At 31.0% G+C, this 21,041-nt stretch overlaps 1 protein-coding gene across 4 annotated transcripts in view; it reads right to left on the reverse strand.

Moving 5' to 3' along the window:
• The window catches only part of Dhc16F (Dynein heavy chain at 16F), a 63,845-nt gene extending 43,206 nt beyond the window's left edge, over positions 1-20,639 (reverse strand). For 3 of the 4 annotated variants that reach the window (XM_074120864.1, XM_074120863.1, XM_074120865.1), the window contains exons 1-28: positions 20,503-20,634; positions 20,206-20,382; positions 19,377-19,464; positions 18,082-18,160; positions 17,805-17,997; positions 17,059-17,203; positions 16,176-16,415; positions 15,478-15,625; positions 14,356-14,458; positions 13,777-13,954; positions 13,338-13,507; positions 13,006-13,232; positions 12,186-12,360; positions 11,535-11,664; positions 10,575-10,676; positions 9,536-9,685; positions 8,931-9,059; positions 8,370-8,627; positions 7,354-7,569; positions 5,728-5,940; positions 5,154-5,300; positions 4,375-4,551; positions 4,015-4,185; positions 3,350-3,496; positions 2,605-2,843; positions 2,335-2,525; positions 1,192-1,307; positions 50-195 (exon numbers count right to left, since the gene is read on the reverse strand). In XM_074120864.1, coding sequence (XP_073976965.1) covers positions 50-195; positions 1,192-1,307; positions 2,335-2,525; positions 2,605-2,843; positions 3,350-3,496; positions 4,015-4,185; positions 4,375-4,551; positions 5,154-5,300; positions 5,728-5,940; positions 7,354-7,569; positions 8,370-8,627; positions 8,931-9,059; positions 9,536-9,685; positions 10,575-10,676; positions 11,535-11,664; positions 12,186-12,360; positions 13,006-13,232; positions 13,338-13,507; positions 13,777-13,954; positions 14,356-14,458; positions 15,478-15,625; positions 16,176-16,415; positions 17,059-17,203; positions 17,805-17,997; positions 18,082-18,160; positions 19,377-19,464; positions 20,206-20,282 — 4,355 coding nt within the window. In that variant the 5' untranslated portion in view covers positions 20,283-20,382; positions 20,503-20,634. Of the gene's footprint in view, positions 1-49; positions 196-1,191; positions 1,308-2,334; positions 2,526-2,604; positions 2,844-3,349; positions 3,497-4,014; positions 4,186-4,374; positions 4,552-5,153; positions 5,301-5,727; positions 5,941-7,353; positions 7,570-8,369; positions 8,628-8,930; positions 9,060-9,535; positions 9,686-10,574; positions 10,677-11,534; positions 11,665-12,185; positions 12,361-13,005; positions 13,233-13,337; positions 13,508-13,776; positions 13,955-14,355; positions 14,459-15,477; positions 15,626-16,175; positions 16,416-17,058; positions 17,204-17,804; positions 17,998-18,081; positions 18,161-19,376; positions 19,465-20,205; positions 20,383-20,502 lie in introns of all 4 variants that reach the window. The other variant, XM_074120866.1, reaches the window with a different exon arrangement.
• Between the last annotated feature and the right edge of the window lie 402 nt (positions 20,640-21,041).

A 21,041-nucleotide genomic window follows, 5' to 3' on the forward strand; every position in this document is an offset into this window, starting at 1 on the left:
CAAGGTTCGCCAAGATTTTTGTACTTACAATCTCTAATTTGGTACTTACCTACTTGCCTTAGCAGCTTTCGCATTTCTAATTGTGATTAACTGTTGCGCAATTACAGATAACACTTCAATATCTATTCTATTGAATTCATCAAAGCAACACCATGCACCGGATTGCGCTAGGCCAGAAAAGAAACGGCCCATCATCTACCGTCAAAAATGCTATCAATTATATACGAATATTTTTAAATTAAACATTTTTCTATTATTGATTAGGAAGATAAAAAAAAAAAAAATTAAAATATCCCAACCAAAATCCCGGGCTCAAATCCAGTTTGTTGCAGATTTTATCTTCAAAGGAGCCTCACAACAACTTTCTATCCGTTGAAGGACAACGTTGTCTTCTGTAATATTGAACCAGAGAAGATTGGTAGGTCTTGGACCACACCAAAGAAAAATAATGACAATCAAGAGAAAAAATGGCATACTCTACTGTTTCATAATTTCAAACATTAGTTATTTATTATTGGTATTTTTATTATGAATATACATATTACACATATTTTAGAAATTTAGTTTTACTGTCAGAAAGCGCCACTGAACACGCAAGAATTTAGCAATGCGTTTCAAGTATTACATAATTGTATGAAATAAAAATTAATTTCTTTTTTTTATGGACATTGGCCACAGAAAGTTGTTATTATTACTCTCAAAGTAGGGAGATGTTGGGCTCTTTGTTAGGAGCATATAACCGAGATACTTTCTGATCGTAACTGAAGCTCTATCAGTTCACTAAAAAAAAAAATCACATTTCATGAAGGGTGTCTGTAGGTTTTTATCACATTTATTGATTACTAGGCATTGATATTTTATTTTATTTTTTTAAATTAAGCGTCATAATCAGAGCTCATTGATACTGGAGTCATTTGAGAGCGCTGGCGACGCAACTCCGACGCATTAAGCAGTAGAGGCTCTTAAGAAGAGAACATATGTAAGCAATTGCAGATTGCAGTTTTACAATCTGGATATATGCATCACTCGTAACAAGTATGACTTGATCCCCAAAAACCGCTCTGTATTATTACGGAGCTAATATCCCCTCATTAATAGTATCACTAAAAATTTAAATTGTGCAAAAGTTGTTAAATTCAATCAAGGTAAGGTGAATTCGCTTCCAACATAGATTTAAAAGAAATTCCTTACCTTGTAATCGAGGCCTTCCGAACAATTGAAAACGACGCATTGAATAGCTAATGCTTTAGCCAAGTCTTTTGTCGTTTCTGTTTTACCAGTGCCAGCTGGTCCTGCAGGAGCACCTCCTGTACAAATATAGAAGAATTAACTACTGAATGTAGATTAAACTACTGACTTAAATGAAATATTTTTCAAAACTAGTTAACATACTGTAAATTATAAAGTAATCACAGATTTTTTTAAAAATTGAACTTGACAACTAACTTATAAATTTAAGAACAACGGATGTAAATACTTTACTATTAACATGATTATGAAAAATCCTCTAAACAAGACATACTTTCTTTTTTGCCTAAAAGTTCAAGATTTTTTTAAAAAAAATTTATGAAAACGAATGAACATCCGAACCTACCAAGAATAAGAGGTATAAGGACAGAAATAAGGCAGTTCAACAAAACAAGTCGTAATTTTAGCCCACAATACCTATGCAGAGATCATATCACATTTCTTGGGTTTTCGCAGGAAAGAATACATGATACATTTTAGCCCCCGATTGATTTCATAAAGGAAAGTAGAGCTAAGTGCAAAATTCATCAGTACATTAACTTCCGCAAACATTGTTTAGAATCGGTCCTAATGATTATTATTAATTTATACGATAAACTGTAAACAGACTGATACTAAGCTAAATTACTTTGACTACAGAAACTGCCTATTTGGTACAGTTTAAAGAATAAGATAAATCCGTAAACAAACTAATTTAACTAATATTCTCTTACTGGTAAATATATGAATACAAGATTAAGTGTACAATCGAAAAGGTGATTCAGAATACTCATCTGTGAAACCTGGTCTTCACACAGATAAACATTTTGGTGACAGTTTCACATATCCAAAGAAAAGAAATTTATTACCAATTGCAGCCATATTTTTTTTGGCTTTTGACCTAGGAACTACTACGTCATCTTCGCTATGGAATATATTTTTTAGAGAAACAGATAATGTGCATTGATTTGATATAAAAAATAGTTTCGAAAAATTATGATTGAAAGTTACTATAATCTTTCTTCCATTTGGATAAAATATTAATATACTTAATTATCCCCGAAATATCCTTAAAAATTTCTGGAAATATACATATTCCTTTAATACCTAAATCCAACTGAAGTGCTCCCATTAGACAGAGGTAGCATTTATCGGTTAAAGGAGTTACCACAAGACGATCAGAAGCACCAAGGTACTCATATCCGTAAGTATGCTTTGCGGATGCCATATGTACAATGCAATCTTCAAGGTCAGGATCCCAATAGTAACGTAATTGTTTTGCCCACTCAAAACTTGTGCTGAAATTATTTCAATAGATTTAACATTCTGAACTGACAAAATATAAATAAGTTTAACAAAACAAACCTTACGACTTACTCTTTCGTTACACGCTTTTTCACCAAATCGCTTACAATATCTCGAGAATGAACACTTAAAGTGATTAAAGCACATAAGACTTTTCGCTGAATTCTCGATAACTTTCCTCGAACTAATTCAGCTAAAGTGTTTAGCTCTTCAAAGCACTTACTTTCATACATCTTCAACGAGAATTCAGGGTTGTTAAAAATATAGTGCACACAAACAGCCCAAAAAATTTGGGAACCAACCAGAACAACCTAAAAAATGCGTAAATATTATTATATAAATATAAACATTAAATCATATCATTTCTTAATTACAACATTATTTTTAATTCTTTTTTTTTCATCTTATTAGCCATACAATCTATTTTTATGATAACATTTAAAACGCCATGAGGTTATACGCTTCATGAAAATTAGTCATTTCTTTAACCGTATGCCCTTACAAAGATTAACACTCAAAGGCAGACTTGATGATGGATTAATAAAGTTGAATTTTTTAAAAATATCTCTCCTCCAATGCTAAAATTTCTGTTCTCAACTATCTTGCGTCGAAATCTTTATGATTTCATCCAGAAACAATGTGAAGAAATGATTTGGGAGCCGAAACTTTCGATGAGCATTACTTTTACATATCCTGCTTATTGAAACATCTTGCCATAATACACAACTATCTTTAGTACACATACAACCAAACAAATACATTTGAGATGTACATAAATCTGTTACTTTCTTTTTTGGAATGACAATTAAATAAATACCTGAGATGCGTGTGAAAGTACCCATGCAGATTTGGTCATCTCAGACAAATCTGACAATCCTATTGCTAACAAATCATGTACAGATTGAAACATAGCAGCCTCAACTCTTCCCAACCATTCTTCAACATTACCTCGAGCTTTTTCAGTCTGTAATGAATTATTCACTTAAGTTAAAAAATAATAATAATCCTAATAAAAAAGCCGATCCAATTCAAAATAAATTAAGAGGTACTTTTTAGAGTATAATATTATTAGTAGTCCGAAGATTAATGTATGTAATTAAACATTACACACAGCAACTAAGTGAACACAGTGAGTCCTACTACAGCTTCCTCTAAATATTTTTCTTGATTTCCTTGCTACAACAATATTCGTATCTAATTAACATACTGACTTCTACTTATTTCTTAGTACATTGCAGTACCGTTGACTCTTTTGTTTTTATACTCTTTGAACGTACGTTGGTTTAGTTGAAAAGCTGGTCTGACCTATTAGTAACTATTATTACAAGAAAAGTATACGGAACGAAGGGAAAAAGGCAAAGGGTATCCTGAACCGGGAATACAATGGGCGCAGGAAAATCTTTTAGTCGCCCCTTACGACAATCACAGCATATTGTGGAAGTGTTCTTGGCCCTATTAAGTCACTCGACTTTGGCTACTTACTTTTCTAAAATCAATTGTTTCACCTTCTGGTGAAATTATCGCTTCTATTTCTGTGGTCAACATTTCTTTATTTTCTCCTTGTACTAACTTTTCTTGTTTAATAAACTTCAATCTTGAAATTGCATCAAAACATTTTGTTAAATGTGGCTGTACAGCATGCGGATTCCTCGTCTGAAAGTATTATTTTTTTAAATAAAAATTTAGAATTTTATGTTGATGAAAAATGTAAAGGGAATCAATCTCTTGGACTTTTGCTCACGATCTTAGAGATTATTGCACACAGCTCATTTTGATAAGAAGAATTCAAGTGCAGATTAATGTCTTGATTATTGCGAGATTAAAAAAAAAAAATTGAATTACCTGAGCCAAAATTTCCAAAAGTTCGTCATTAGACAGAAAATAGAATCTTGGAAACGCAACTCGTTTTGATTCCAGGTAAGATTCCAAACATTTCATAATTTGTTCAATCAACTTATTATTATTTTTAAAAGTTTCATATAAACCTGGTGAAGTGGCAAATGGAAAAGCAAGTGGAGTCTAAAATAATTAAAAACTTGTTAAAGATAATTAATTACATTTCAGACGTTAGCATAAAATTACTTAATCAATCATAAATCAAACGCGCCCAAGTACCCTTCTGCCGACATAAAATTTTAATGCATCATAAAAGGAATCCGAAGAAAATATATTTAAATGAAAAACTAAATTTTTTTAGTAATATTTTTAAGGTTTACTTTTTTTTTTTGGTATTTCAAGGCTTTCTGTTCAATAACAGCTTTTATGGTATGAATGTATTCAACGAAATAGTAAGAATCTTGCCTATTTTTTCAGGCGGGCTTTACGTCCAACTACCAATTAGGTGTCGTGGACGGAGGCGACTTGCAAACATACTTTACTGTTAATTTCTTGTATTAACCTCTAAATAAAATCTAAGGCCTAAGACCGGGAATCGAACCCAGTACCACAATGCATATTAGCTTTGGAGGTAGTAAGAATATATTTACTTATTAATAATCACTGACCAAAGCTCCTCTCCAAAAACCAAATCATGATTGGATTTATCTCAAGCAATTATTATTATTTTTTTTTTAAATGTAATATTAGTAAAGAAATATGATTGCGAATTAAAAACGAAATACCTTGTTGACACTTCTCATGACATCTTTCCAAGATTTGTCTACAATTGAAAATAACCTAGACTCAATTGGAAGCTGCCTCTTAATATCTGGAGCAGTAAAAATAGGCTGTAAATATAGCCAGTTTTGTTGACAAGAAACCCATTCTTCCTGAAAAATTTAATATTATTTTATGTATGCTTGACGACTATTCAATCACTTTTATTTCAATCAACTTAAAGTGTTTTTTTAATAAAGTTGATTTTTTTTTAATTAATTAAGATGCGTCAATAGAGGTTACAAGGGCGTACATACCTAACTTCATGCGTGAGAATAGTCTACATATATCCCCCCTTCGGAATAGAATAATATCTTTAAAGTGATCGCAGTCAACTACTTTTTAATACAAATTCTAAGAAAATTTAATTAAATAGAATGCTGCAAGAGAAAGTCGTGGAAGTACTCACACCAAGTTTTTAAATCTACATTCCTTAAATATTCTTTATTTTAACAACTTTTTCTTAATCTCAAATACACAATATTTTCCCCCCTACTTACTTAAAATACTAAAAACTTCAGATTTTTGCTAAATATGTACCATAGTCTTTGCGAACAAATCCATATTATCTACCCATTCTTTCACTCGAGCTTTAATGGGACCAATGTATCTGGAACTTGATATAGTACCTAAATTTATGTTTGATTCGTCAATTACAACCTGCAATTCATCAATACCTCCTAAAATAGAAACATCAGCTGAATCTTTGTGAGGTACTACCGTAAATTCATAGGTCCTCCAAACATCTTCAACCTAGGCAAAAAGGTAAAAAATTAAAATTCAATTATTTATGAACTAAATTTTAAAAGGAAATTTAATTATATTAATTTATTGATTTATCAATACCGAAATTTGATTCTTGCCCAAATTATTTTTTATTAATTTATTTATAATTTATTTTGTTCACATTAAACTCCTTCCAATTAATCTGAATAACTATTGAATAAATCTAACGGCTCAATTTGTAGAGATGATACCACTTTCCAGAAACCATACTTAAACTCAAGAAAACATAAAGCCAGCCAGCCACGCAAACTCGTTAATTTTAAAATTTTTTTAAAACGTAGAAACATTTAGAGAGAATTGACATGCAGGAGAAACAAGTTCATTTGAATCCGGAAGTAGTGATAAATTTTGTAATTGTATCAAGTACAATTTTTAACCTTGTAAATCTATTGAAGTTCATACAGATACCTCGTAACTCCACCAACGTAATTTTCAGTAGTGAAAAATACTTAGTAACTAACTAGTAGTACTTAATTCGGTACTTTTCCGTTAGCCGGGCGCAAATGTCGCCAATTGTGAACCAAACGCGAACCAAGTCAACGGAATAAAAGTCGAAAACGTTCAACTATAAACAAATATTAATTAATATTAAGCAAAACAAGTTCAACTATAAACAAATATTAATGAATTGTAAAGAAAACAGTTTTACCCAAAACTGTTTTTCGCTTGCGCCCTGCTAACGGAAAAGTACCCTTAATTCCAAAAAAGTCCTAAAATGAATTTATCTGGCAACAAAAATAATTAAAAAAGTTGTAGCCTTTTGTATGAGTAATGAATATCTGAGAATGAAGAAAACAACTTGCTGGTTTCACTAAATATCTTTGCATAACGGGGCTCCAAACATTTATTGCCATTTTGTTTTTAGTAAAGTACACTTATTTCTCAGGTCAACAATTAGCTATGTAAAAGAATTTAGGGTTTCCCCCATAAGGTTATTATCCGAATCACATTATTTCTTAAGTTTGCTGCTTGATGAATCACTTTCTGTATTTCAAGAATAGGAATTTATGTAAGCAGATAAGGTTTCAATGCAGGATTCACTTGATTGGGATCTGAGCCTGGGAGTGCTAGAATAGAAAACCATCTCATGGATCACCTAGTCTTGAGTCCTCGATTTGGAGAAACACATAATATTCTCAACTAGCAGAGTTAGACTGCCTAGGCTCATCTTAAAAAAAAAAACCCGGAGGTCTTCTTGGGTATAGCACCCTGGAGCCAAATCACAGGGTCAGAAAATTTTTCAAATGGAGTTGCATTTTAATATGTTTTTCTTGGTAAATTTTCTTCACTTGGTTAATGTCTGCTTTTAAAGTGGATTATTGGATCTAAAACAAATTTTCTACTTTTTATCATGCCTTGAATCTTTTATGTAAACATTACCTTGATTAGCAAAGTTTCCAACACTGATTCAGATGTTGCTTGAGCTGAGATTCCCATTAACTTAGTTGCAATTTCAGGTACATAAATATTGCGTTTTTCAAAGAAAAGTAATGTTATTGCTTGTTCCTCGGCAATTTTAACGTTTAGAAGATTTCCTATACTTTCCCAGTGCCTTTCTTTCAGATTAGGATTTCTCAACGCGGCAATCACAGGTATCTAAGGTGAAAAGATCACACAATAATAAACATGAAAACATTAGTTTTGAGGTTCTCTGAAAATTAACTTATTATTCCGTCGACAATTAATAAATCTATCAACGATATTAATATTTAAATAGGCGCCACGGTAGCCGAATGGTAAAGAGGCGAGACCTGCAAAGCTAATATGTATTGTGGTACTGGGTTTGATACCCGGTCTTAGGCCTTGGATTTTATTTAAAGGTTAATAAAAGAAATTACAGTAAAGTATGTTTGCTAGTCGCCTCCGTCCTCGACACCTAATTGATGGTTGGTCGTACAGCCCGCCTGAAAAAGTAGGCAATTACTTTACTTTACTTTAATATTCAAATATTACGCTCGAAACAATTTTCAGTTTTCTATGATGTTCTCAAAAAATACTTCATTTGATTTCTGAAATTTGAAAAACTATCTACATACTCATAATGTTATCCATAAATTTGTGTTTAATACTTTTCCCTGAAAATTTATTTTTGGACGTTCCGTCGAAAAAATACTTTGTTTTACTCTCAATTGTGCCATTTCAGTAAATTTTATACTTTGTATTTTTCATATTATTATTCAGCAGTCATTATGTTGCCAAAATTTGAAGTTTGATGAAAGGTCACTTGCCAAAATGTTTATTTATTACATTTTTAAATATATCTCAATTGACTAAAGCAAAACCTGAGCCACTTCACTTCCCAGCTAAGAATATTTAACTATATAGAATTTCAATGAAAGACTTTATTTAGCTATGAGTATAATTATCTGTAAGTAGAAGGTAAATTTGCAGATTACCTTATTCCTCATATCTTCGGCTTCTTTTTTTAAAGCTTTTACGAGATTGCTTGGTGGTAAGTACTTTTCAAATTGACTTATATTTTTAAAGTATTTTGCAAGAACTTGTTGCATTTCATCTACATTAATTGAATTAAAATTCAACGATTTCCAGTACTTCACAGATTCTCTTAGATCCGTTTTTGTATTCCATAATGAGCTTCTCAAACTTACATCCATTGTAACTTTATCGAGTAATTCAAAAGGATTTATTTCTACCTGAAAATTAACAATACGAAAACAGTTGGATGTATAAACATATTAAGAGCAAACTAAAAATGTGATAATATAAAATAATTAAGTAAAGGGTTTTAAATGTTTGATGCTTTCTCTAACTGCTCGTAAAAGGAGGTACTGCAACCATCAGATTCTCAATTAAGAGTTTTCACTAGAAGTTTCCGTTTTGTGGCCCCTTAACTTGGGAAAAATGTTTTTACAAAGTTGCCTACCTAATCTGATAGTCAACGAAGCAAAACAAACGATATTACAAATAAAAATTTGTAATTTCAAATGACATATTACCTGGCATCTTTTTTGGTAGTTTTTCAAAAGATTTACTTCTTCAATTTGAACCTGCAACTTTCTGTCTACATTATCTATATATGCTTGTGCCTTCTCTATATCGCTACGTTTATCGATTAACCAAGGCTCCTAAAAAAGCAATAATAAAAAACTTCAATAAGTACTTTTGTGAATTTAGAAAAGTGAGAGCTGGTTATAACATGTAAGTTAATGCTTTAACTGCATCGCTATTTCGTTCATTCTTTATATATGTATATCTATACATATATGTTTCCATTTTGTTTAAAGCAAAACAAGTTCAACTAAGTTTGAGAGGGTTATGCTATAATACTACGATGAAGTTTGCATGTAAGTATTCTTAATCCCAAATAGTTGTACACATCAGCTTCAGGCCCAAAAGTTGCGTTAATGATGGCCAATGTAAGTATTATAGGGAAAATTCAAGATTATGCTGAAGAAATGGTTAATCCTGTTGCCTATGGTGCTAAATTTTGACGACTTTCACAGGAAAACATGACCACGGTACTTCAGATTCCTGAGAAAGGTTATAAGGTGTTAAAAACTACATACAAAAACACACTAATAATATGGCAAACTAGAATTACATTTATTTCTATTGCAATCTCCTCGATTTGACAAGTAATAATGAAGTAATCATTTTCAACTTGACTAATGAATTTTTCAATCATTTCTTCTCTCTTTTCCACTGAATTTAAGATTGTTTCATGAAGGGCTAAAATGTCTCCCCCTAAGTCCTGAAACAGGCCATACAATTATATGTTGAAGTAAATAATTAACATGTTTCTTTCAAGTCACGTATATTTATCTGATACATTGTTGATATGGCATGTAGTAAGTCAGTTAAAAAAAAAAATGTAATTTCATTTCTATATTTTGTTTAAATATTTTGTGAATGTTTAAATAAACGAATTGAAATACAAAAACATTGAGTGATCTAAACAATAAAATTCTTTCTCCTCTGTATTTCCATTACACTGTCTTTTCAGTAACTCACAAAGTAAGATATTATTTACTGCAGTAAGAGAAACGATGACCACGTAACTCCCATACTAGACTGAAAAAAAAAATGAACTAATCTAAGCTACGAAATGTTAAAAAGACTAGTTGAAAAATATTCAAAAATTGCTCTAACAAACAAAAGAAAATTGTACACTTCTTTTTTAGGCCTAATTCGGACATAAGGATCGAAGCTCTAACATTAACCGATTTCAAGTCCTACTATCTAAGAATAATAATTAAACACCTTTCTCCTTTCTAAAACTCCAATCACACTGTATACTCTGACCTAAATATTTCATTTCTGAACTAGCCTAATCTCGATACATAAATCTTCATTCACATCTAAACAGCCCTTTTCATTCGTAACCTGTCCACCAATACTCATTAGTAGACTTAAGCGGCGGTGGCCACGCGATCATCTGTACACATAATGCCGATATGCAGGATGATTGCCATTATGGTAATTATGGATGGTCATCGTTCATCCTACTAATGCCTCTGAGAGCATAAATGTCGGTACATACATGCGTTTACAACAATCCATGTTTCTTTCACCTCTTGTACTTATATATTGTTTACATTTACAAAATAAATAAAAAAGTGGAACAATTTTTTTTTACTAACCAGATACTTAATAATTGTATTTTTTTGTAATGGACAATCGAACTCTTCAGCAATGCTTATTAATCTGTGTAAATATGAATACCACTGTTTCAGCTCTTCAATCTGCACAAAATATTAGGCTTTAATTAGATTGAACGATTTATTCCAAAAAGGTTACACATATTGACCCTCTTTCAAGAAATAATATAATTGTAACAGTACAAGGGAGGGAGAATCTCAGAATGGTGGGGAAATGAACTTTCTTAAAAAAAAAAAAATAATAATAATGTAAATATGGACGGAAAAGAAATGGATGTTCCGAATTAGTTGGAAGAGAAGGATAGTTAGAAGGAAAATGACATTCGAGAAGTTGGAATCAAATCATTAACTTTATTTCTCACTCATCCAAAATATCGCTTATTTCTCAGAACCTGAACCTGGGAGAACAAAAATAGATGTGTTCAAGAGAATAAGTAATAAGTAACTAAAGTAATGTCTATTTGTTAGGCGGGCTTTACGTCCAGTTATCAAATTAGGTTCGTGGAAAGAGGCAACTAGCAAACATACTTCACTGTTAAATTCTTATATTATAAAATCTAGGGCGTAAAGCAGGAATCAACCCTAGTACCGCAATACTACTTAGCTTCAAAACCGTTTGGCTATCGTCGCGAATTGTTGAATACGTATTAATGACGAGACTTTAAAAAAATATCTTAAATGGAGGGGGAAATCCTAGAAAGACATTAGCGTTTGTAAAAAGGAAGTTGAAAATAATTTCGTTGATTTCATACGCTATAGCATGCATGCCGATTATAGTGTCGCATTACCTTTGCACTACAATCAAAAAATTAAAAAAAATAAAAACGGTCAAACAAAAACAATGTTACGCATCAATGCGGACCCAACGACTCTTAAAATAATGAATATGTTACTTAATTAAATGTTCTCTTTGAATAATAATAAAAAAAAAAAAAAACTCACTCGTGAAACCATTTTATCAACAAATGTTACATATTCCACGAAACGTGAGGAAGTGCATGGCTCAGCTTTAAGAAACGCTTGAGATTTCTCCACCTCTAGCACCAGTAGCGTTATACGTAATTCACATAATCTAGATAGAACAGAAAACCTCTTATATTAAGGCAATCATTTTAAATATCTAATTGCACTCACTTACTACTCCTCACTTCTACTAAGAGGAAGTATTGTGATATTGGCAAATTTTCTATTTTAACTTTTCACTTCAACGAAATGTGACTTCGAAAAAGGTGAAATACCCAGTAAAAGTAAGAGTTTATATGTCCATACGCTCCACTACATTCCATTACATTACGACATGTTGTTATAACAATATTCACAACAGTAAAAAAATGAAAATAGATTTTTAAAAAATAACTTTATTGAAATTTACAACTGTAGGTGCGATTGCTCCTGCAACAGTAAATCTAGTAATTGATACAATAACATGTAAGGAGTTTCCAATCACGGTTCGTCAATGAATCAATATATACCGGCTATTTTTTAAATTCAAATTAAAAGTTTAATTAAATCGTTTGTAATTTTACTTTCCACTCGCACTAAACTATTTCTGTAGAAAATACTGTCAGACAAATGGAATAGAACTGTACTTACTGAGGTAAGCAAACATGCATAATGGCAGTTAACTTCTCGCTTAGAGGATTAACTTCACATTTTATTTTTGCCTCATCAAGATAAAAAATTCCAAAACTCATTCCGGGTGGAAGATTTTTTAAGACAGTTGTTTGCTCATGGTATCTCTTCATAAGTTCTCGAATGTTTTGGCTATCTACAACATAAACGAATATTTCCATTACTGGGCAGTGAATTCCTGGGACGACCAATCCAAGGAATGCCAGGTGACCACAAAAAAAAAAAGTTTACGGCTATTAATATTATTATGGTTAAAATTTTTGGCGGACAACTTCATCATGTATTGCTAGCAAAGCCCTTTCCGATTCTGGGCGCAACTCCTCTTGAGTGGACCATGCGTTTGGCGCGTTTACGAGAATTTAAAGAACTGGAATAGCATTAGAACAAGCAGATTTCCCTCCAAGTACCTATCATGCTTAAGGACGGTAGGTTATTATGCGAACGTACTTTACTATAAATTTCTCTCTTATAAAATCGAAAGCCTAGACCAGAAATTGAACAATTACCTTAATTTGTTTCTCTCTTAGCGATGATGAAGCAGTTACTAGGAATGACCAATTTATTTAGGGATTACAAATGTATAGTCAAAACAAATGAAAAGGGTTTAAGTGAATGAAAAAGCCCAATTAGAGTACGGTCACAGCCATAGCTTACTTATACTAAATAAAATTGCTACTTCTATTTTTTTATTTTTTTGAAAATTTTCTTTTCCTTTTTTTATTCACTTTTTGTGAACATTAAAATATAAAAATTAAAACAAAAGTTTGAAAAACGTTGTTACCCATTTCCTCTTTTATTTTATTCGGATCTGTAATCAAATTAATTTTGTGTGATTCTGTGAGAAACTTTAAACGGCTTAAATATCTATATATTGTTCTCAGATTATTTCTAAATTTGTAAAAAATATGCATTCTCTTATTTCTCAAAGTTGGATCCATAGATAAAACTTGTTTTAAATCAGGTCCTGGTCCACATAGTCTGGCTACTTGATTTCCACAAACAAAAGGTCTAAAAAAAAAAAATCCATACAAAAAACTGTAAAACTCTTTAAAAAACTAATTTACCAAAAGATTAATTAGTTCTTTAAAAAAAAAAAAATTAAGGAAGACTTACTTAGTAATTACATCCATTTGAGGATCGACAAGAAGAGGGTGTATTTGAAAGCACACCGACTCCCATTTATCCAAAAGAACATTTAAGACTCTCTCCCACTTTCTGCGGTGAGGTGCAAGGTCTGCATTAAAACACTGGTTTACAACCACACTTACGACAAGAAGTGGATTCTGAAAATAAATACCCTGATTGTGAGAACTGAAATCCTTGTTGTAAGTCTTCGATTACCTCAACTCTCTACAGAATTGATAAATTAGTTTCTCAATACAGGAAACTAATGCAGCCAAATAATCTTTCTATCATGCTCATAAAATTATATAGTAAGCTATTTTGAATAAATACAAGAGTCAGTACATGTCTTCTGGTGAATGTGTAACTAAATTTGAAGACTTATTTAACCATTAATTTCTAAATTGAATTAAAGAGCAGTTATATTTACTAAGGGTGGTGATGTTCGACCTTCTTCCATTACCTCTGCCACATTGGTACCTTTCAATTTGTTAAATTTTGGTAAATGTTTGTAATGCTGTTCAAGTTTTTTAAGGAATCTAGTATAAGATTTATGTAGCACACTATGTAAGAGTGTTTGAACCATAAAATCAGATAACTTCACAACTCTGCAATAAACAAATTATTTATAACAGCAGCAGTTATTATTATTGTATAAAAAGAAATTAATAGATTTTAAAAATGTAAATGGATATAAGTGTAATTATTTATAAAATTAATTTATTAAAAATCTTCATTCTTATTTTAGAAGAAACTAACGTAACTATTTAATCTATTGCAAAAGCAGAAATTGAACAGTTGTAAGTAGAAAGAATTTCTTCCACTAAAATAATTTCAATTTTTACGCTCCAAAAAAATATTAATTTAATAAACATGTTAAAAACATTAATTTTCGATCACTTTATATAGACCATTGTCTACAACTGTCCGAACGCCCCAAACAAGAAAATGCAGGATTTCCTTAAATTAATTAGAAGTAGAGATATTTAAAAAAAGCTTTTGTACAAACCTGATAAGTGTTTCACAATGTAGTAACTTTTCAACCTGCGATTCAACTGGCATAAAGTACGTTCCATCTTCAGACTTTCCTAAGGATGCTACTCCAGCAAATCCTAAAATTGAAATACTGGTGTAAACATTCACCAGCTTTTAAATTTCACGCAACGGTTCACTACAAAAGCTTCATTATTCATGATATTATTTAAGAGAGGCGAGAGTTAGCGAAAAATGAGAAATGAACATTCAGCAGCATCAACATTGAAATAGTACAACAATACAAGTGTATCTACATATGCCTTAAACAGTTAAAGTAAAGTCAACTCTTTAACATCATTTTAAAGGCAAACTAAGTTGGGCGAAATTAGTCTTGTTCACCCACTTCCAAAAATGTAATCATTAAAAATAAATTAGCCCCGTTTGTCTAGAAAAATTTAAGTTACAGTATTTTCCATTTAGTATTGTGGTCAATATTATTTTATGTGACACAAGTTTAGGCAAGGGTTCCACACATTGAAAACTGCAGGCTTCCGAAAACAATAGTAAATAAAATTATAAAACAAAAAATAAGTAAGTTTGGAATTGAAGAAGTTGATTACGTTTCCATCCAAAGAATTTAAAATTAATTTAGATCTAACAAATAATAAATTATTTAAATGATTTTTCTTTCTTTAATTTAAAGAAGTAATTATATCTTCCACATTTCATACTTCTTATAAATACCTGTATCTTGAGATTAAAGTTTTTGTATTATTTAAACGACAATAATTCTTTGTTTTTTATGAAATCTATTATTTCATTAAGAGGAGAGTAATTCCATGAGTAAATTGACGCGAAAATCTAATAAGACCGGAGGTAATTGAATTATTGTGTAGGAAAAATTTATTTTTATTTCATATCTCAGCCAAAATGTACCCAAATTTTTCAATCGAAAAACTGAATTTATTTTAATTATAACACACTCACACAAAGCTAATTTCAAAAAATCTTTTTCGAAATCAGTGCCCCATAACGTGCGTTCTCTTGAAAACTCAAAATTGAAAATTAAACTTCATCGCAATATTTCCCTTAATAGTTATAAAAGAAAATAATAAAACTATATAATCGAAAAACTAAAATAAATTCCTAGATTTACCTCTCATTTCGTCTGTAATTTTTAAATTTGTGTCGTGAACGGTAAATCCTTTCTCTAACAGATATGCAATGCTAGCATTCAGCATGATTTGCAGATTTAACTTTCTCATATCAGTTAAAACAGATAACATCGTCTCCACTTGAAGTAACTGAAAAGTTTGTTAATCAATTGTAAATTAAATTACCTGGCGCTACGGGTAGCGGCAACAGACGAGGAAGCAAAGTTATGAGGCCTTGGATTTTATTTCATGGTTAATATGAGAGATCTTGTAGTTTTGGTTGTTTACATAAACCAGATTTTTTTAAATTTAAATAATACAACAAAAAAATAATAAAGTATGTTTACTAGTTGTCACTGCTGATCGTAAAGCCCGCTTGAAAAAATAGGCAATAACTTTACTTTTTACTAGTTGTCACTGGCTCAACTAATTTAGGAGTAGAGCTAAGGTATTACTGATAAATTTGCATTACATCACTTTAATATCGAATTAATCCTTCAAAAGGAATGCAAAACTATTTCATAAATACACAAAATAAAGTAAAATTTTGGCCAATTCTTCTTACAAATGTGAAATTAAAGTATAATATCTATAATAAGCAATACATTACATTGGACGAACATTTTAAACTAAAAGCGAATTACTCTTTCATTATTTGTTTGAATCATATACAATATATTTTATTAATTGTTTTACTTACTTGTTTTGCGAGGAATTTATTTATTGTTAATTTTTCTCCCACATCTTCATTGAAAAAAGAAAAATGTGAACAATGCCAGCAAGCATTGCTAATATTTAAAATTGCATTTCTAATTGATGCATGTCTAAATAAATATTTACGATCAAGAGTAATAATCATTTGCTGTAATTTTCTCCATTTAATCATTCTAAACCATGTTGTAATTGATTTATACAAATGATACTGTCCAATAAATGAAAACTGAAACCAAAAGTTAGCATATTGTTATTTTTTTTTATTATTATTATTATTTAAGGCGCGTCAACATTTAAGGTTATTGGCGCCCGGAGCTTTTTTCAGTGCACTGCCGGCCTCCGGACAGTGTTCTCTCGTTACAGACAACACTGTCCATCACCGGACAGTGAGCTGTAAGAAGCTCCTAGGAAGAGAAAATCTAAGGGTCTGCAGCTGGATTCGAACCCGGGACCTCCGCGTGGGAGTCGAGTATGCTAACCTCATAGCTAATCCCTTCCCTAGCTTATTGTTATTGTTATAAATATTGACAAGCTTTTCCGTAATTTATCTTTACTAATGTTACGTAGCCAATTAGTTTATAAAAGTGCAAATATTTAAAACTATGTAAAAACCTTATATGTCAAAACCTTACATATTCTTCCTGAACCCTATTACTAAAGTCAGTGAAAAGAAACTCCTCGTTTTTTTCAAAAGTAGTTCAGCACATTTTTAGAGTTAGCTAAGTCACTATTTACAAATATATATATAAAAAAAATAAAATTCATCTAAGCAGAAGTACTTTATATAAGGCCATTTATACCTTCTGAATATTAAACCATTCAACACGAATATTTATTTTCAAAATCCGGGTTAGTTCTGTAATGCTTACCTGATTTAGTTTACGAAACAATTCGTACTCCTGTTTGAATTGCTCCATTGGTGTAAAATGAACATCAGTTTTAGACACTTCCAACAATCCTTTCAGAGTCAACGCTTTGTAATTGGATTTATTTACTTTTTCAATTTGAATAATTCTAAATATGATAGTATTAGTATTAATAACAAAAATATATTTTGATAGTGTTTAGAAGTGTAGTATTTTGGAATGGGATACGGAGATCCGGTTCTAAAGCTGCAATGCAGATCTGAGATTGTCTCGATTTTAGAAATATAGAACCGAAGTACCAACCTGGAGAATGGCAGTGCACGGAAAGATTTTCAGTACTCACGAATGCTGACCCCCTTTGAAATTTACTTCTATTAGATCATGAACAGATTATATATGTTTATACATACATATTAAAATAAATTTATTATTAAATCAAATCCAGTTTGCTCTATTAAGATTTCTATATTTGTATAAGAAGTTGCCAGTAATGTAAACATAATCTAAGATTAATAAAATGCTTGAAGAGAGTTGCAGTTTATCGAATGTTTCGCTAATCCGAAAGAGATGTTCGTACTATCTTGGATACTAAGTAGCAAATGTTTGATAAGCTGAAACTCTAGCTAGAATCCCGAAGAAGTGACTAGTCTATTTCTCTCTGCGAGATATTGCAAGATATTGGTGTCACTGAAAAAATTTGCGGGTAAACTAAATCTAAAAAATTCATCTTTTTAATAAGTAGTTCTTACTTGAACCGATAAAATGAAAAAAATCTAGTTGAAATAGGATTTGCGTAAGTCAAAAATATTTGCTGTCCATAATTTCCTTTTTGTGAAATAATATCAATTAATTCAAATGGATCCAAACAATCTTGTAGTTCAAGTTGTGCTTCTTCTTGTATTTCGACTTTCTTTACTCTTACAGGAAGCTTATGTTCTGTACCTAACAAAAATTGAATTCAAATTAACATAAATAATTAACATGTTTCAGTTATGGAAGGGACACGTCTTTAATAATTATACTTACATGGAACGGCTCCCTTTGATAAGTCTTTTACATCATCAAAATTTTCAAACTTTTTTAAGTTTATTTTAGCGACTCCCGGCTGAAAAAAAACATCCTCATTATGTAATGGAAGAGAAATGAAAAAAAAAAATTATTAACAAAAGTGCAAAGTTGTTAAAGTTGACAAGAAAAGAAGCTGACCAACAAATATAATTTCATAAAAGTCTAATAAATTTATCTACACGTGTGCCAGCGAAACATGGGTGCTCGGTAAAAATGAATAAAAAGATCCGCGTGGGTTGGGGGAGAACGGTACCAAGATATTTGAATGTTAAATTTATTATAATAATTTATTTTAAAAATAAAAATTAAAAGATGAATCTGAAATGAAAATAGAAAAACTACTTACGAAAAGGCAAATTTAACAATGAGAGTGAAAGGGCAAGTCAAAAGGATTGGGTAAGAATCCTAAAAAGAGTGGCGCAATCGAGAAAATTATCTTAGGAATAAAAGTAATGATCAAAAAAGCAACAGTGTAAAGGAGTTCAAAGTGGATTTGAAATGTAGGGGTTGCAGAATGTACGGAAGTCTTTGAAGGAATTTGGTAGATTGTTTAGGAAATATCCAAATAAGCAACCTTGGAAAATTTATGGGACAACTACTGAACGCTAGTGCGAATGTAAAATCTCTCAGCCTCTGTATATGCTAAAACGTTTATAACCATAAAGTAGTATTTTAGGATACCCACAAAACCAGATATCCAAAATCAAAACAAAGGATAAAATGGGGATCTTACAGTTTCCAGACGGTAACCAGAGAACTCTATTCGGAGGCCGGCAGAGCACTGGATCTCAGATCGACCACTGTATCATTTGTAAATTAAATTCATAACAAGCCTATGATCTTTAGTCATAAAAAAAAAGTCGGAAGTCGTGGAACAAACTTTTAAAATTTTGGAATAGATGATCATAACATCTGATCTTTCAAGTGCCGGACTAAATTCAACCATTTGGGCTATGTACTGATGCGTCTCAGTTCGGCTAATACTATTTGAAAAAAAAAAAAAAAAAACAGTTACAATGTGATTGACTACCCCAGGAATCGATCCTAGTACCACATATATCTTGGCTTTGCGCTCCTCGCCTCTTAACATTCTACGGCTACGGTGAGATAGATTAATATCTTACATTATTTCAGAATTGCGTAGATAAGACATTTTCATTATAATAGTGTTGAACTTCACTTAAACTTTTGAATTAAAAACAACTGTACCCTACAACTAAGCTAAACCTCATATTTAAATGCACATTACTTACAAATGGATCTGACATAACATAATGAGGCGACCTCTTAAATTTTTCCAAGACAAATCTATGAGGCAAGTACGTCGGGAGTCCTTCCTCTCTACAAAATTAAACCATTTCTCATGTTAAATTACCACAAAAATAAGAAAAATCAATTAGAATTAAGTTCTAGAGTTGTTTAGTTTACAATTGCCACAAATTGAAATTTTTCACACAAGCTAAAAAATCTGTAAATCATTAACTTCTAGTGAACCTTTTCTTCATTTCTTTGTTCACTTGAACTTTGATTTCGATCTTTACAAATTATAGTAGATAGACATCAAAATAGTCAGCAAAAATGTGTGCCTTTTCAAATATTTTTGAGCCTTGTGTAGGTGTGAAGAACTATTTCTGTTTTGTATCTGGAAATGCGGTATGCCCGCATCTGACTGATTGGTGTGGTCTGTGGTGTTGAAGTTGATATGTAACTCTTTAGAGGTTATTATCAAGTAGCTGACATGTGGGCCCATTATGGCGAATTTGAATTAAATATGTAGTTGTCTATTTGGTTTGACTGCTTTTCCATTTATGAATTCAATAATATCTTTTTTCTTTTTATTTTATTATTATTATTTTAGAGAAAGTTATTTTCATAAATCTCAAGTACTGGTAATCTGTTAGGAATGGAGATTTGAAAAATGTATTCGATTTTTTTTACAAATTAATCACTCAGAAGTGTGAGGATTGCGTAAGAGGGTATAGAGTAAATTCAAAACACGAACAAATTCCAAGAATATGATGTTTCGCTTCGATTCGAAACACTACTAAAATTAGCAAAATTATAAAAAAATATCAACTTCACCCTTTAATTAGTTCTTCAAGACTTCTATGCGTTTCATAATTATCACTTTCAAACAACATATTTTTATTTCCAGCCATATCTACTAACGATGTTTAAAAAAGACAATTCTCTTAGTTTATGCACTTATTTTTTTCTGCTTTGAGCCATGGAAACACGCTATATTATAACTGGTACGTTCTAAAATGAAAATAAAGAAAACTAATAATTAATTGTAAAAATTTGTATCCTAAAAAATATGTATATTTCGGCTAGAATCACACTTTTGGAGTAGAGTCATCTCTTAAACAATAAACTTACTCTTCAATATTTGTGAGCTAATCTATTTCACCATGGAAACAAAGAAATTCTTGTTTTTAGCATAAATAATTAGGATTCTTTTTCTTTCCGTTCTTGTTTTATTTATTTTTTAAACACGTTACGAGAAAAAAAAAATTGCTCAATTTAAATTGCATCCTATTTTCTTGCAGAAAAATTGTCTAAAAAAAGTTTCTTTTTTATTTCTTTAGAAATACTATAGTACGAACATGTGTAACGTATTAGCATATTTCGCTTGCAAAAGCAATAGTTTCTGATGCCTCCGCCCAATTGCACTGAAAATTTTACTTAGTCTAATTTAAATTGTGTTCGAATTAAGTGAATATATATATATTTTATAAATTAGTAATCTTCTGAAAATGAAGAAGATTCTACAGTTAGCGCGACATTTAACAGAATGCTTTACTCCCTAGATTGTTGCATTTCTTAATTATTATACTAAATCATTTATTACTAGAGGAATTTTGTACTTATACGCAAGAATCTCTTTCTTCATTATCTTTTTTCAGACACTGCCTTCA

Source organism: Rhodnius prolixus, unplaced genomic scaffold, assembly GCF_049639745.1.
Source record: "Rhodnius prolixus isolate KJV_2025 unplaced genomic scaffold, Rpr scaffold_2, whole genome shotgun sequence".
Classification (NCBI taxonomy): domain Eukaryota; kingdom Metazoa; phylum Arthropoda; class Insecta; order Hemiptera; family Reduviidae; genus Rhodnius; species Rhodnius prolixus.